We start from the raw sequence: 15620 nt of genomic DNA on the forward strand, positions 1-15620 counted from the left end.
AAGAAAAACAATTTATTCAATTGTTTTGATCTATTTTTGAAAGTCCAAAATTTACAATGAAGTAAATCAAAAAATTGATTTTCTAAAATATAAGTCTAAATAACACCAATTTTCGACTAATTTTTTCAATAAAAATCCAATTAATTTTATTTTAAAATTTTAATATCCAACCAATTAATTCAATTCCCGAGTCAATTCAGTTCTCTCCGTAAATATATATATATATATATATATATATATATATATATAGAGACACTTGCATAGCATTGTCAACACCCTTTTTTTACTCTATAATGATGGAAAATTGAACAACTATATCCAGATATATATCTTTTTCTTTCTTTGTAATGATAGCTCCCCGCCATTTGACTCACCTAAATAAATAAAAAATATCTCCCAAGGATTAATTTATTTAATAACAAAAATAGGAATTAAAATAAAAAATCATTGACGAAAAAGAAAAAGATAATACTATAAACACCTGGCTTGGTAACTGTCAGGTTCGACATTGTACAGTAACAAAAAATTAATTCTGTTTTTTTTTTTGTAATACTAGTAACAAATATTTTGTATATAGGGAGCAACAGTTTTTCTTTTTTTTTTTCTCTCATTTTACACAAGAAAAACAATAATAATAATTTACGAATCACAGAGAGTAAAAACTGCAGAGAAGGAAATGGCAAAACCGTAATTTTGATAAATACTAGTAGTATCTTCACAATGACTGTGGTCAAATGTCAACGGTTACCGGGCACTCTAGCGGTTAGGCTTGACTCGGCCGAAATCAGCAAGCTTCCTGGACCTGTTCGCGCAAAAGCCCGCGGCGGTGGCGAGGTGGGGCTTCATCGGGGGCCTACCTTCGCTGGTAAACGACATGTCGGGCGGCAATCCGCCCTTCTGGTTCCAGTGCCGGTTCGGACTCGCCCTCACGAGGGGGCTCAAGCAAAACGCTAATCCCGACACGTTCCTCGGCCCGGTCCTCGATCTCCTCGCTGCCGTCGGTGTCATCTTCCACCGTGGCGAGACTTCCGGCGAGCTTCCAGACGGAGATCGGTCGTACTCGTCTCCCGAATCCGCTTCGATCGCTGGCGACATTCCCCGATCAATGATTTTACATGATCTCCGATCTATCGGGCGAAATTGGCCGAATTCATCGACATGTGATGTCCTCGAAGATTGCTGCTTTTTTCGACGAACAGCGAAGATTGCCGAGAACCAAGACGGGGATGAGGATGACGAGGAAGGCTCATCGCACGAGTCTCGATGATAATGAACCCCAGGATCCGAATTGAATTTCTCGGATCTCGACCTGAACAGATTCGAAAAAAGCCAGAACCTGTTCTTCTTTTTGAAAGATCTGGCGGCTTCAAAATCGGTTGCGGTTGCGGTGCGGTAGGTGGGTCCCACCTGAGGAGTGCTGTAGAACCGCTGATGGTGGATCCACGTGGCGCTGTTGTCGTCAGATTTCCGTCGACTGACGTAAGGAGAAACTGACCGAGGGAAAATCAGCGGGGGCGGGTCTGGTTTCCGACGATCCTCAACCGCAGCAGCTGCAGCTCGCGCTAATTGAGCCTGTTGGGCTTGAGCCTGTGCCTGAGCCTGGGCAGCTATGAGGGAGAGAAGACGCTCCCGAAGGCAAGTGGCACAGACGCCAACGCTGCTACTCAGGTCGGTAAGATGTTTCTTACACCTCATTTACTTCCCAAACTTCACCTTATTTTACAAAACCCAAAACCAAGTCAACAAAAAAAAACCTCTGCTTTCCCTCTAATTCTCTGTGTTCGTAATGGTACGATTTCTATATATCTATCTATCAAACTATATACTTAAATACTATGAATGTCTTTGCACAAAGAGAATGTTTCTCGATGGGGGCATTAACAGGTGTTGCTGTAAAACGAAGAGGAGATCTGATGAAGAAATCAAAGGAGAAGCTTTGTCGTCTTCTTCTTCTTCTCAGTGTTAGAAAACGAGAGGAGAGAGACAGACAGAGTGCTTTATGTTGGGTCTGAGTTTTCATGTAAGAAAGCTAAATGGGTTTTTCTCATTTGGTTTCCTTCATTCAATTTAGTAGGAAAATAAAGAGAGAGTCAATGACCCATTGTTTAAAATGAAGCCACGCTGTGCAACTAAGCCAAGATCTGCAGGGAGCATTTACTTTTGCTGCTTGGAATTATGGTAGAGTAACGGTCTGGTTACCATGTATATATTTTCGGACAGCCTAGCTTTTTCTCATTACATGTTTTTAAATAGTAAATTATTAAAAGTGTTCACATACAGTATTTATATGTTATCATTTAATCACAGAACATTAAGAACAATTAGCTTAAAAATTCTGATTTCAGGATCTGCAAGGGCGTATGTCACTATAGAAACGGTTATTACAAATAATTTCAGATGATAATATTTGATTAACTGATAATGTATAAATATTACATTATGTACTGTATCAAATATAAATATAAATATAATTATTAATTACTTGAGTGGTCTTGTGCTAGTAAATAACGTGGTAAATTGAGGAAGCCTCTTGTCTGACTCTTTCTCCATTAGGTGGAACTTAATCATTAGTTTATCCATATTTTTGCTCATTAGAAGATTTCTTGCCTTCTCAGCCTTATGTTTGAAGTCTTGTACCTCATGCTTTCCATTTTTTTTTATCCTCAGTTAAAAAAGAAGTGTTGACACCACCACAGTCGGAGGCGCGTGTGGACGGGGCGGTTGCGTCACTCCGGAGGGGACAAAGTTGGGTGTCCCCCTCATGTGGACTTGATCCAGCAACACAGGCAACTCACACGCCTGCTTGTCAGTTTCTAAACCCGCACGCGCTGGTGAAAAGAGTGGGGTGAGCTTTACGTGCATGGTGTTTTCTTTTCTTTTGTTTTTTTTGACTGCGGTGTAAAACAGGGACCAGGCTTTGGGAAAATTGGGCTTTTAACCTTGGGCTGTGGAGGTGTCCTTGTTTGGTTTCATGGTGTGTGTTTAGGCAGCCGAATTATGCTCGCTTGTTGACCCAAACCCTGGTACCTTGTTGGATGGTTCATCGACCATTTAGGGTCAATATAAAAATCATTTAATTAAGAAATGGAATCAAGTAAGGGGGCCTGAGAGTCAATATCTTCGGTGGTGTTCATTATTGAAAACTCATGGTGCTTTCGCTCTTAGTGCTCTAGGTTAGAAGGGCTAATCATACGTTTTATACTCTTTTAAGTGCACTAAATTAACTTTTTAGAAAAAGGTGAAGCAGAACTTGTTAAGTTTGTAAGTTTTGATTGCTCTGATATTATGTTACGAAAAGATGATTTGGGTGTTGAAAACTTAGTCTCATTAAACAGCATAGTGAATGCATAAACAGTGTATGAGTTATCTGCTGTTGATCTGTTGTTGAGATTTGAGAATTCGTTTCTGATCTTGTCAAGATGCAATTGCTTGACCTGAGATTTCTTGTGTTTTTTGCCTTAGGATCTGTTGCTGGCTTGTTATCCTTTACAGCATAGACGTTGTAACTCTTAGTGCAATCAGTCCCTAAATTGTTGGTAATCCTTTCATCTCTCTCTTGATGAGTAGATCCTCATTGTCTGCTTGGTTTTTCTACTGTTTTAAGTAAGATAGTCAGGTTCTCAGATTCTCAGTGCTTGATGTCTGATCACTGTGTCGGGTGAAGCACTTTTGGTGGCATAATTTTGACTAAACAGGTAGCCAGGGATTCCCCTTTCCTTGTTGCAAATTAAGGCAGCAAGCAACAGCTAAGCTCCCATTCTGTATGCTAGACAATGGCAATTGGGCAGGGTAGCCACCATTAATCCAACCTTATCTAACTGTTCCACCACTGCATAAAATCAGGATTCAAAGAGTCAATGAATCTTTCCTTTTATGTCCCATTTTCAGATGTATCAAAAACAACTGTATTCTCGCAATCAAAGTCTAGAAATTGCTGTTCCGGGTTGTGTCAAAACAATGGCATACAACTAACAGAGATGTCTTGAGTCTGACTCGAACTGTCTCGCAACAATGGCCTAAACTGTGCTTTCGAAAGACCCTTCCTGTGGAAAAAGGAATGCCATTGCTTATCTTTTCACAAGTACAAGGTAATTTTCCTGGGAAGATCTGCATGGTTGCTTTCCAAATGAAGTAAGCATCGAAAAAGAAACGAAAACTGAATAGCGATATCCTGCAGTCACCTCCTGGTTTGCATAGAATTTATCCTACAGTAACCTGTCCCTCTCCAAGAACCCAAAGCTCTGGATAAGGTCAAAGGATGCTGAAGTAATAGTGTTGTAGCAATGTAGAATACTAAGAATCTATAGCCAGCCATCATGACTGGTTCTCTTTTTGCATGTGTACGTAACTTTGTTTGAGCATAAACCAGTAGAAACAAAAACAAAAAGAAAATATATATAAAAAAATTAATTCAGTCACCATTATTTCAGTCTAATTTAAACACAGCCCAACTCTTCTTACTCATTCAAAGCACACAATTATGTCCTCATAAACTTTCTTTAATGCATGCCAACTGCATGCTCCCAGAGAATTTCAAAATTGTTATAATTTTGTTCTTTACTACTAAATGAAACAAGTCTTTAATTTAATCGAAAAGCCGTAATTAAAACGAAAATCAATTAAAACAATGTTTTTTACGTATTTTTATAATAGATGGTTAATTATGTTAATTAGATACATTACTTGGCAAAAAGAGAAGAAAATAAAAAAAGGAGGAAATTCTAATATAATACTTTAAACCCTACCTAATTATCAAATTTGTGAGGCCGATGTTGGGGGGTCTTTGATATGTGAAAAGAAAGAAGATTTCCTCGAAATGTACGGTGCACCAGCATCACGGATGGCCCAGCTTTCCAAATAATCAAGTGGTGGCAACTATGAATTGACCATCTTAAATCAATCCTGATTTAGATTATTGACAAATTGACGGTTGTGATCGGAGTAAAAATCCTCAATTTCATTCAATATTTCGATCAATATTTTTTTTATAATTTTAAATCACGTATTTAATTTTATATTATAAATAAAAAATTTAAATATCTAAACTCTCATAAATCGTAATAACATAAACAAATAATCTAATATCAATAAATCAAACGTGCTCCAAATGGGATAGAGAATTTTTATTTGATTGATTGGAACGACCACTGGTTTTTGTTCTGGATACATTTGTTCAGGTCCCACCATTTCTATTTTCAGTGATTAAAATAGCAAATAATATATATATATATATATATATTATAGACTTAGGTTATCTGATTGATTGATTGATTGACGCCATCATATGATTCAACTTCAGGGTTAGGTACTAGTGTATTCATGTTTTTGCATGAGATATATAGCATAAAAAAACAGAAAAATAAATAATGGAAATACAACAGTGAGCTCCTCTTCTCTTAGTAGATTCAATGAATTCCATAACAAAAATTATACTCCCACATACAGTTGAACTTGAAAGACTTGCTGTTTCCAGTCATGGGTTTTGCTCTATTTGTTTGAGACCCATTGGAACTCATCAACCAGGACAAAAACAAAACAAATAAAAACAGTCAATTAAGGAGGAACATTAATTATGAGAATTCATGCGGAGTGACTGTTCATTATAGCAACAATGTTTACTTTTATTCATAGTTTCGGCTTCGAGTCTATCAATAATGTACGAGTAATGTATAAATTTTGTACACTATTAATAAATGAAATATTGTATGATCGATGATTGATAATGATTTTTGAATGATTATGGGTAGCTAGATTCCAATGATGAGATGATATTTGAATGATTGAATTATCATGAAAAGCTGCAAAGCATATCCTTAATCAATCACAAGACTGTTTCTTAATTTGACATTGTCTCAGCTTTAAGATTTACGTGTTAGGAGATCTTCGACATGATCTGATTTAACATAATGAATCCATCAAACTTTGGTTGGGTTTGATAGTTTAGTCATTGTTCAGTCCTGGAAGATACGGGCCTTACTTGCAGGAAAGGAAGGAAAAACAAAACAAAACAAAACAAAACAGTTTTTTCTTTGAATGTAAAATATTTTACGAATTAATAAAAAAAATTATACTGATCAACGGATGGTGTAATGTGTTCGAGAAAGAAAATTTTATTCTTTTTAATTAAAGAAAAAAAAGGGTTTATCGAGAAAAACAAGAAAGAGGAAGAAGACAAACCAATTACGAGAAAGAATAAATCAAATTAAAAAAAATATGAAGTTTAGGCTTAGCCGGTCATAGATGATAATCGAAATTTATAAATAATAACCAACACCCAAAATAAATAACTAGTCTGTTTATAGTTTTGACCAATATTGTAAATGTGTATGACTTTTTAATTAGCCCCTAGTTTCAAGCTTTGATTCCGTTAATCACGCTGAGGAATGATTGTTAATTGTTCTGTGTTAGAAATACTCTTGATTACTTATGTAGTCAATTTGACTTTGTATGATGCTTCAATTTATTTTTTGTTGATTAATAAGATAATTTCTAAATTATTGTATGAATACAGCGTATGATTCTGCTAACAAGTTATAGTATTTAACATACAGTTGGATTTTATTAACGAATTCTAATTGCTGAATATGATTACCAAAAATATAGATTACTGCTAGTTTCGGTTGCTAAAATCTTTGAAAAAAGCTGCAATGGAAAAGATTAATTAAGTAGCTTATAATCTGTCAAAAGTTAGCCTCCCATTTACAATTTTCAGACATGTTTGTGGTCTTGGTTATTGGAATTTGTCTGAATGAAACCAAACTAAGTGATATCCATTTATCCTTTTGGGCTATATATGTGTATGTATCCAATTGGGGGAACAGAGACAGAATCTAACCAAGTTCTGGCCAATTTTATGTTCTGTTTGCATGGTTTACAGACCAATGCATGTGATACATGGCTTAAAACGAGCTCTCCTGGCAAGAGAGAATTAACATTACCTGGTTGTAAGTTTACAGCTGAATACCCCTTGTAAGGGTGGCCAGGTTTCTGCAAAGAAACCTGACCGGTTTGACCACAAGCAATCTAGAAAGAGTTACGGCAATGAGCAACGGCTGTGGAAACCCAGAGCTGACTCGAGTCAATCTAGATTGCGAGAAGCCTGTTGGGATTTTAAGATGGCCCAAAGAGTCAACATGGGAACTGTTTGTCTCACCAAGGCTTCATCTTTTGTCAAGAAACCACCTGCTGTCCATAGGAAAACCAATCAAAGTGACATCAAAAAAGAAAGGAGAGATTAAGTTGACATTGGAGTTCACAGACAAGTACCTGATTGGCTGTCTCTGCCAATTACAAAAGAGAGTAGCAGTAAAATCCACATGTAGTTTGTTCAAACTACTGTCAGAAATCATCATCCCAGCTTAAACAGGAGATCAGAGAGTATTGATGCAAGCCTATCTTCTTCTTCATTTCATATTGCTCCTTCACTCGAGGGCAGTCCACTATCTGAAGGAAACAAAGATTGACTGGCAAGCTCCCTTCTGGTAAGGCTGAGAGATCATGGCATCTTACAATTCTCAGATATTTGAGTGAGTTAAGATGTTGGAGAGCCAGGCCCAGAACCTTGAGCTTTGGCAAGTACTTAATAGAAAGAGCAGTAAGAGACGACGGAAGCATCCTTTCTGGAAAAAAAACTTGATCAGCATATCCACTAATAATCCCAAGATTTTTAAGAGCTTTGAGTCTGTCAAAACCCCATTCTGAGATAGGCTTCAGATTTCCACAACTATCAACCACAAGACGCTCGAGTTTAGCGGGCAGTGCACCTTCGGGGAAGGACTTAAGATTGGGGCATCTTCTTACAGTCAAGTCTTGAAGGGATGTAACATTATGAACTGGTAGAGACTTCAGTTCATAGCATTTGCTTATATGAATTTTTCTCAGGTTAGTGGTTGGGAGCCCCCCATCTGGGAATGACACGAGATGAGGACAAGATATGACTGTCAATAAACAGAGTGATGTGAGATTGTGAATGTCCTCAGGGAACATCTTCAAATTCCCACAACCAGTAATTTTCAGTTCCCTAAGCTTTGTGGCAGTGGTTGTTGTGAAGTTTCTTAATCCGAGAGAACTGAGGGAATCACATGACTCAATAGACAAAGATTCAAGAAAATTGTTGCACTGCATCATTTCCCCAGGTAAGTACTCCAGTTTTGAGCATGTCACGATGGAAAGAGTTTTTAGTCTGCCAGGTAACTTGCATCTAGGAAATGACGTGAGAGAATGAGAATTCCAAATGCTTAATCTTTCAAGAGACACACTCTGCATCATCCCAGTGGGCAGGGACTGTAGTTCACTACTAATCCAGAGATCTTGAAGCTTGGATGGGAACTTCATTTCTGCTGAGGGTTGAAGACGCGGACATGCCCAAATCTCCAACTTGTTGAGAGCTGTGAGTTTGTGCATTTGGTGTGGCAATGCCTCCAGTTTTGGACAGTTGAAAATTAGCAATTTTTGTAAAGAAACAAGATGTTGCAAACAAGCATCACTCATGAATAACACCTCGAGCATATCACAAGCGCGTATTTCTAATTCTTTGAGTGCTGTTAACTGTTTCAGCAAACATTCTGACAAATAGCTGAGCCTCTGAATTTTGCAAATATAAAGAGACGTAAGGGAATGGAGACCAAAGACATTTCTCAGCAGCACCTCATCACACTCTTCCAGTCTTAAGTTGCTAAGTAATGAAGACCTTGGAAGTGCAAACAACTGTAGACATCCACGTAGATGAAGCTGAACCAAGGAGGGAAGGAGAGTAGGCAATTTTCTCAACTTTGGGCAATCTTGTATAGAAAGCTTGTAGAGGTGTGGCATCTCTTCTTTTGTAGACAGCATATTTAATTCCATGCAACCAATTATTCTAAGTTCCTTCAAGGAAAAAAGGCAGGTGGGTAATTTTAGCAACTTGGGACAACATTCAATGGAAAGTTCAAGAAGGCTGGGAAAAAAGGACATTCCCTTTTCCAATTTTCCTGTTGATGTAAGCCTGTCCAGGGCAACTAGCTCTTCACAACCTTCAATAATCAATTTCTCTAATGCAGCAAAACGATGAGAGATTCTCCTTAGCTTAGGACATGCCTGAATTTGAAGGTGACGAAGAGAACAAAAGACATCCTCTTCAGCCCCAAGGGATGGCCACTCCACCAGTCTCAGCAAGTTGCTTAAAACTAGAGTCTCCAGACAGTTATGCTGTGGAGCTGGAAGCCTTTTTCCATGGTAGTAACATATGGTCAGCTCTTTCAGTTTTGTCATTGACAGTATTAAGCTTAGCAGTTCCTCTGCAGACTCTTCATTTTGCAAAACATTGATTTCCTTACTCCATTCTAATTCCAAGGCACTGAGAAACTGCTTATTCTCGAAATTGGCTTCAATAACATCTCTAACATCAAGCACATTTTGCAACCCTGTGATGGAAAGACTTCCTTGGAGGTGCACCAAGTTCCTCAACTCCCTTATTCCAGGTTCAGCATGCTTTCCGACAATAAAGCTAGATAACCTTTGGAGGCTTACCAGGCTCCCAATTCCAAATGGCATCTTCCGCAAGCTGTTTTGACTCATATCAAGATGTTTTAGATTAATCAAGTTTCCAATGTCAAAGGGGAGTTCAATTAGAGAATGACAACCAACCAATAGCAGTGTTTGCAAGTTGTAAAGGGTACTTGTTGATTCAGGCAGCCTTCTCACTGAAGTATAAGATATGTCCAAATACCGCAGGTGTTTTAATTTTCCAATTGACTCAGGCAGATCAGTAATTTGATAACCGTTCAGAGATAACACCCGTAAATACTTGAGTTTTGGTAGCAGTTCAAGCAGGACCTTCCCAGGCAAATGGCTAAACTTTCTTCCACCGCCCAATGCTAGGAAAGTCCTCAATGAAATCTCACCAGGATCAAAGACCTGAAATTTTGTGAACGGTTCATAGTAATCACGAATGTATGACAAGTGACGAGCACTTTTGGGAATCTTATATTGGCTGCCACCTTCAAAGATATCCTCCAACCTAAAACATATTCCTTCAGAAACAGCTTTTGCTAGATCATGTACAAGACCATGCATCACATAAACCAATTTGTCAGGACTCCGTTGTTGAAAAAGTGATCTTGAAAGCAAGTCATGGAAGTACTTTCTAGCTAAGTCCTCCATCCTTATTCCTTTTAACTGTGGCACAAAGCCTTCTGCTATCCACAGCAGTACAAGCTCCTCCTCCCTAAATTCATAGTCTTTGGGGAAAATTGAGCAATAAGCGAAGCATCTCTTAAGATTAACAGGGAGATGATGATAGCTCAATTTTAAAGCGGGAAGAATACCACTATCATCTGACAAACACCACATTCCGCTATCTAAAATTTCACACCATTCACCAACATTAAGCTTAGAGCGCAGAAGACCTCCTATGGTTGATGCAGCAAGGGGCAAGCCTTTGCACTTCTTCACAATTGCCCTACCAATGGCTTCCATTTTGGGATTTACACTAGTGCAGATGTCAACAGCATGTTGCTTAAACAACTCCCAACAATCTTCATCAGATAACAGCCCAAGAATGTGATCTGGGACAGTGCGCATGATTGATGAGACGCCTGCATTTCGGGTTGTTATTAAAATCTTAGAACCTTCTGCCCCAGCCCTTAAAGGTTTCCTTAAACTAACCCATTGATTGTAATCTTCATTCCATACATCATCAAGAACAAGTAAAAACCTTTTTCCAATCAATTTTTCCTGCAAATTTACTTGAAGGTTGTTCAAGTCATCAGATGTGGGAATTTCCTGGCTGAATGACCCAATTATTGTTTTGGTTATCAGTTTCAAATCAAACTGATCAGAGACATAAACCCAACTTTTCAGGTCGAAATAATCCTCCACTCTCTTATCATTGTATATAGCTTGAGCTAGAGTCGTCTTGCCAACACCAGCCATACCAATGATGGGTATTACAGAAAATTGGTTAACACCATCAGCTTCATCAGACAATAACAATTGAATGATCTTCTCTCTATCATTGGCTCTACCATAAACACAAACTTCATTCAGCAAGGAAGTTGTCTCAGGCCTTTTCCTAACCCGGGACGAGCTCTCTTGAGCAACATCTCTCAAACCCAGAACATCTTTTTGTTTCACAAGGTATTCCAATGAATCAATAATCTTCATAATTTTGGATTCCGTCCCTTCCTTAAAGTTCCTAAGAGTATCAGAAATTACCTTACGATATTTGGAGAAGAAATCCCATACCTTCCCGCTGAATTCAGACTCTGGTTTCAACCGCTGCTCCAAAGCTTTGATTGCAATCTCATCCAACACATCCTCTGCATCATATACTGCATTTTTGAGCAGCTTCAGCCAAGCTTCAACGATGGGTCTCTCGAACTGCTTTTCCTCAGCATCGTTAACGACTGTAGCGACAGCTGATAATGTCAACTTCAACTTTTCCAGTGGATCGTGGAGTTCTCCTCCTCGTACAAAGTTTAAGAACTCTAGAGACAGCAACCTCTCGAACAAATTCTCCAAAAAGGTCGAGAGAACAGTCTCTCCAACAATATACATCACTATTTTCCAGCTGGATGAACTGAGGGAGGATGCTTGATAGAATCTAATGAATAAAGGTTTTGAAAGAGAACAGGTTTTGCGGTGAAAGAAAAGGAAAAGACAAACAAAACTAAACCCAAGGAGTATCGAAGTCAAACTAGCGATTATCGCCAAGAATAATAAAAAGTAAAGTAATATTCTGTTTACTTTGAGAATCATTGAAATGATTATAGGAACATTGGAATGTGAACACATTGCCAGGTGAAACTTGTCAACGCATGGCCAGGAAGACAAAGGCAGAAACATCTGTTAAGAAGTCCATCCTTCGACGATAGTGGCAGGGTTGAATTCTTGGATACGGTGTCGTGTACGCCATGGAAAACCAATCACTGAAATGGCAGTTAAAATTAGGTACTACGTGATAATCCAGGTGACCTTAGTGATGGTTTTATAAGGATATTTATTCGCATGAACCAATTTTTCTTGATTTGGTATGTTCGTTCATGAGATCCATACGCTTGGTTTGCCAAGAAAGGGCGTAATTTCACATTATAAATTACACATCAAAGTGTTAATTTATTAACATTCGTGGTGCAGGGCGTGATTCCGTTATTCCAAGAGCAAACGACGGACTGTCACCAAAGCTTTCTCATAAAAATGCGGATAACCCTACATTCCAAAATTTTGCTTTAGTTGCAAAACTCACAACAATCATGTATGCCTATGCAACAAATAGCCGTTCGATGTCCCTTCTTGGACTTGGCTTGGCTGCCTATGTTCTTTCTCCAAAGATCTTTCTCTTGGCATTTTCTCGTTTCTTGGCTGGCTACCAGGCAAGTGCTGCAAAGGGGTGGATTATCCGCTGCGACCTTGGCTGGACAGGGGCTTACTTGGGGAAGAAAGTGAACCAAGATGAGTAACCTATTCGGAGGCAAATACAATATAGTCAACGGCTTGAACAATGAATTCAAAGTATGTTACAATGAGGACAGGAGCTTTGCCAACACTGATTGGCAAGTTACGAACCCCTTGTTGAAATCTCTTCCTATCTTCATGCTGCAGTTGAGCGTGGTTATATTGTTCACTCGTACTTTCATCATCGTCCTCACACCTATCCGTCAACCTCGCTTTGTTTCTGAGATTCTTGTACGTAGATGCAATTCAATTTCAACCTTGATGCCCAGCATTAGATTTTGTTTTTTAAAATGTAGTTGATTTGTTTGTTCATCTATGAATGTAGGCTGGCATTGTGCTAGGCCCAAGTGCGTTGGGTATAATAGGCTGGGTATCAAGTAACATCAACCCTTTTGAGGGGGCTTTGTTGCTGGAGACAATGGGGAATCTTGGCGTCACTTTTTACATGTTCCTAGTGGGTCTCGAGATGGACTTAACCCCAATCCGAAAAATGGGGAAAACAGCCTGCAGCGTTGCCATAGCTGGAATTGTTTTACCAGCGTGTGGAGGAGCGGGATTGTATTACCTGGTGCTGCAGAAGGACGGGCGTCGTCCTTCGGAAGGTGGTTTGTTCTGGGCCATTGCCCTTACTGTCACAAGCTTTCCGGACTTGGCTCGAATGCTTTCAAGCCTCAAGCTGATGTACACGGATCTCGGAAAAACGGCCTTGACTTCAGCCGTTCTGACTGATCTGTCTTCTTGGATTCTTCTCGTGGCAGTAGTCTCTGTAGTTAACGGGCGTGGCAAACTTTACACAGTAATCCCAACCATGTTGTTCCTTGTAATATCTTGGTTCTTGATGCGTCCATTCATTTTGTGGGCAGTTAAACGAATTGCATTAAGAAATGAATCGTCAATGGAAAGCAGATACAACGAAAAACAAGTATGTTACATTCTATCAGGGGTGCTCCTCTGTGGGTTTTTCACAGAAATGTGTGGCGTGCATTCCATGTTTGGAGCTTTCATGTTCGGGCTGATGATACCCAGTGGAGAGCTCGGGACCATGATCATGGACAAAATTGAAGAGTACGTGGTGGGGATTCTACTGCCGCCTGTCTTCCTAATTACAGGGCTGAGAACCAACTTTGCATACATGGCCGTTGAACATACTTCTCATCTGGTGATCATAGTCATACTCGTGGCATCCTCTGTCAAAATTGTGAGCACCCTTCTCGTCTGCCTGTACTTAAAGTGCCCAATTCGAGATAGTTTGGCCCTTGGAGTCCTTATGAACACCAAAGGCGTCCTTGCCATCATTGTTCTTAATGAAGGCCGAAACGTGAAGGGTTTTGACCAACAAACTTTTTCTTGGCTGGTTCTTTCCATATTGATCATGACAGGTTTAGTTGGTCCGATAGTCAATTTCACTCACAAGTCCACGAGGTACACGAAGAAATACTACCGTAGGAATTTAGAAAGGAGTAAAGTGGAGGCAGAGCTTCGAGTCTTGGCATGCGTTCATTCCAGCAAAAACGTTTCCGGCTTAATCAATCTCTTACATATTTCAAATGCCACGAGAAAGTTCCCCATTACCGTTTTTGCTGTCCATTTGGTTGAGCTCACAGGGCGAGCTTCTGCAATGCTAATTTTCCATGATAAGACTAGGACAACCAATGTGATTGGGAACGAAATTAATCCAATTAGTCGAGGAAAAGCTGAGGCTGAACAAATCGTCAGTGCCTTTGAATCTTTCCACAACGACAACCATGCAGTCTATGTTCAGCCATTGACAGCTGTGTCGTCTTACGCCAGCATGCACGAAGATGTTAGCAACTTCGCGCTAGACAAGGGAGTCACTGTGATTTTGCTCCCATTTCACAAGCAAGCAAATGCCCATGGGGGATGGACGGATGAAAACCTTCAGCATAAACAAGTGACTGACAATCTGCTGGCAAATGCGCCCTGCTCCATTGGCATACTTGTGGATCGTGGCCTAACCCCACCTTATCTTCCCCTAGGATCACCACATGATCGTAAGAGGAAATGTCGCATTGCTATGCTCTTTCTTCAAGGACCTGATTACCGTGAGGCATTGGCTTACGCGTGGAGAATGGCAGGCACTTCGGGCGTGATGCTAACTGTAGTGAGATTCATTCCTGGAAAAGAAGTGGTGGAGTTTGCAGAGACCGATGCAGGAAACGGTGGTGGTGATGACGACGACGACGAGATATTCGCTGCCACGTTTGAGAAAGAGAAGGAAATGCTGCTTGATGATGATTACATAAACGAGTTTAGGTTCAGAACAATGCATAATCAATCCATTTCTTACATCGAGAAACAAGTAAACAGCGGAGACCAGATTGTATCAATCATACGTTCAACTTACAATGATTTTGATTTGTACATAGTAGGTAGAGGACATGGCATGCAGTCTCCATTGACAGTAGGGCTATCAGACTGGAGCAATTGCCCTGAGTTGGGACTCATCGGGGAAACATTAGGAGCAGCGGATTTCTTACCGTCAGGCTCAGTTCTGGTCATGCAACAATCCACTCCTCCCCCTAGTGCACCGAAGAAGATCGTGAGCTCTGCTCGGAAGAAAGAGGTGTTTAAGAATAGTGGGCAACCATCGGCTGTACCATTTGTTAATCATAGAAAAGCAGATGATTATTATTGATCATATTATTCGAAATGATAACAATTAAGCTTTCATTTTGGTATTTGGCTATGTCGCAGGAGCCAGTACTAACTTTATAATTCCTTTTGTTCCAAAGAAAAAAAAAACGAAAGGATGTAAAAAGATAACCTGTATACTAAAATGATAATTAAGTATGAAGATTACGTATCTCAATATTCGATATTTAAAAAATAAAATTTTGTTATATAATATGTATTTCAATTAAATTAAACACAATTAAAGAATGAACCAATCAATAATACTATTTACAAGTTATAAAGATCACGTATTGATTCAAGTAAATTTTTTAATGAAATATAACGTAGATTCACTTTGTATTAAAGAAACAAAAGAAACAAAACATTTAGCTCTCGGTTTAATACATGGAGATTTTGTTTTGTTATACCTTAGTCCTAGTATAAGATTCCAAAATCAAGATCTTGATTATTATTATTATTATTAGTATTTGTATTAATGTGTCAAAATAATTAAATAGCGCCTAACAATTTAACTTGATGACAAGGCATCAAAT

General features: G+C 39.1%; 3 protein-coding genes across 4 annotated transcripts; 1 reads left to right on the forward strand and 2 right to left on the reverse strand.

Moving 5' to 3' along the window:
• On the reverse strand, positions 448-2213 carry LOC18614555. The gene has a single exon (XM_018114435.1). It carries the CDS (start codon positions 1693-1695, stop codon positions 757-759), a length of 939 nt encoding a protein of 312 aa, XP_017969924.1. The 5' UTR covers positions 1696-2213; the 3' UTR covers positions 448-756.
• LOC18614557 (putative disease resistance protein At3g14460) lies at positions 6827-11680 on the reverse strand. Of its 2 annotated transcripts, none has more exons than XM_018119680.1 (2): positions 7267-11680; positions 6827-7182 (listed from the first exon to the last, which is right to left on the reverse strand). In XM_018119680.1, exon 1 carries the CDS (start codon positions 11533-11535, stop codon positions 7339-7341), a length of 4197 nt encoding a protein of 1398 aa, XP_017975169.1. In that variant the 5' UTR covers positions 11536-11680; the 3' UTR covers positions 6827-7182; positions 7267-7338. The 2 variants fall into 2 exon arrangements, with proteins under 2 accessions (XP_017975169.1, XP_017975172.1); XM_018119683.1 differs by having other exon boundaries at positions 6827-7185.
• LOC18614558 (cation/H(+) antiporter 15) lies at positions 12272-15123 on the forward strand. The gene is made up of 2 exons (XM_007052362.2): positions 12272-12663; positions 12758-15123. The coding sequence occupies exons 1-2, from the start codon at positions 12430-12432 to the stop codon at positions 15086-15088; spliced, it is 2565 nt and encodes an 854-aa protein (XP_007052424.2). The 5' UTR covers positions 12272-12429; the 3' UTR covers positions 15089-15123.

This window comes from Theobroma cacao, chromosome 1, assembly GCF_000208745.1.
Source record: "Theobroma cacao cultivar B97-61/B2 chromosome 1, Criollo_cocoa_genome_V2, whole genome shotgun sequence".
In the NCBI taxonomy this organism is placed as follows: Eukaryota; Viridiplantae; Streptophyta; class Magnoliopsida; order Malvales; family Malvaceae; genus Theobroma; species Theobroma cacao.

Excerpts from the sequence above, each read along its gene's own strand:
- LOC18614558 (XM_007052362.2), top strand. The coding sequence starts at position 12,430 with ATGAGTAACCTATTCGGAGGCAAATACAATATAGTCAACGGCTTGAAC. Across the intron at positions 12,664-12,757 it reads GCTTTGTTTCTGAGATTCTT|GCTGGCATTGTGCTAGGCCC; the intron begins GTACGTAGATGC and ends CTATGAATGTAG.
- LOC18614555 (XM_018114435.1), bottom strand. The coding sequence starts at position 1,695 with ATGAGGTGTAAGAAACATCTTACCGACCTGAGTAGCAGCGTTGGCGTC.
- LOC18614557 (XM_018119680.1), bottom strand. The coding sequence starts at position 11,535 with ATGTATATTGTTGGAGAGACTGTTCTCTCGACCTTTTTGGAGAATTTG.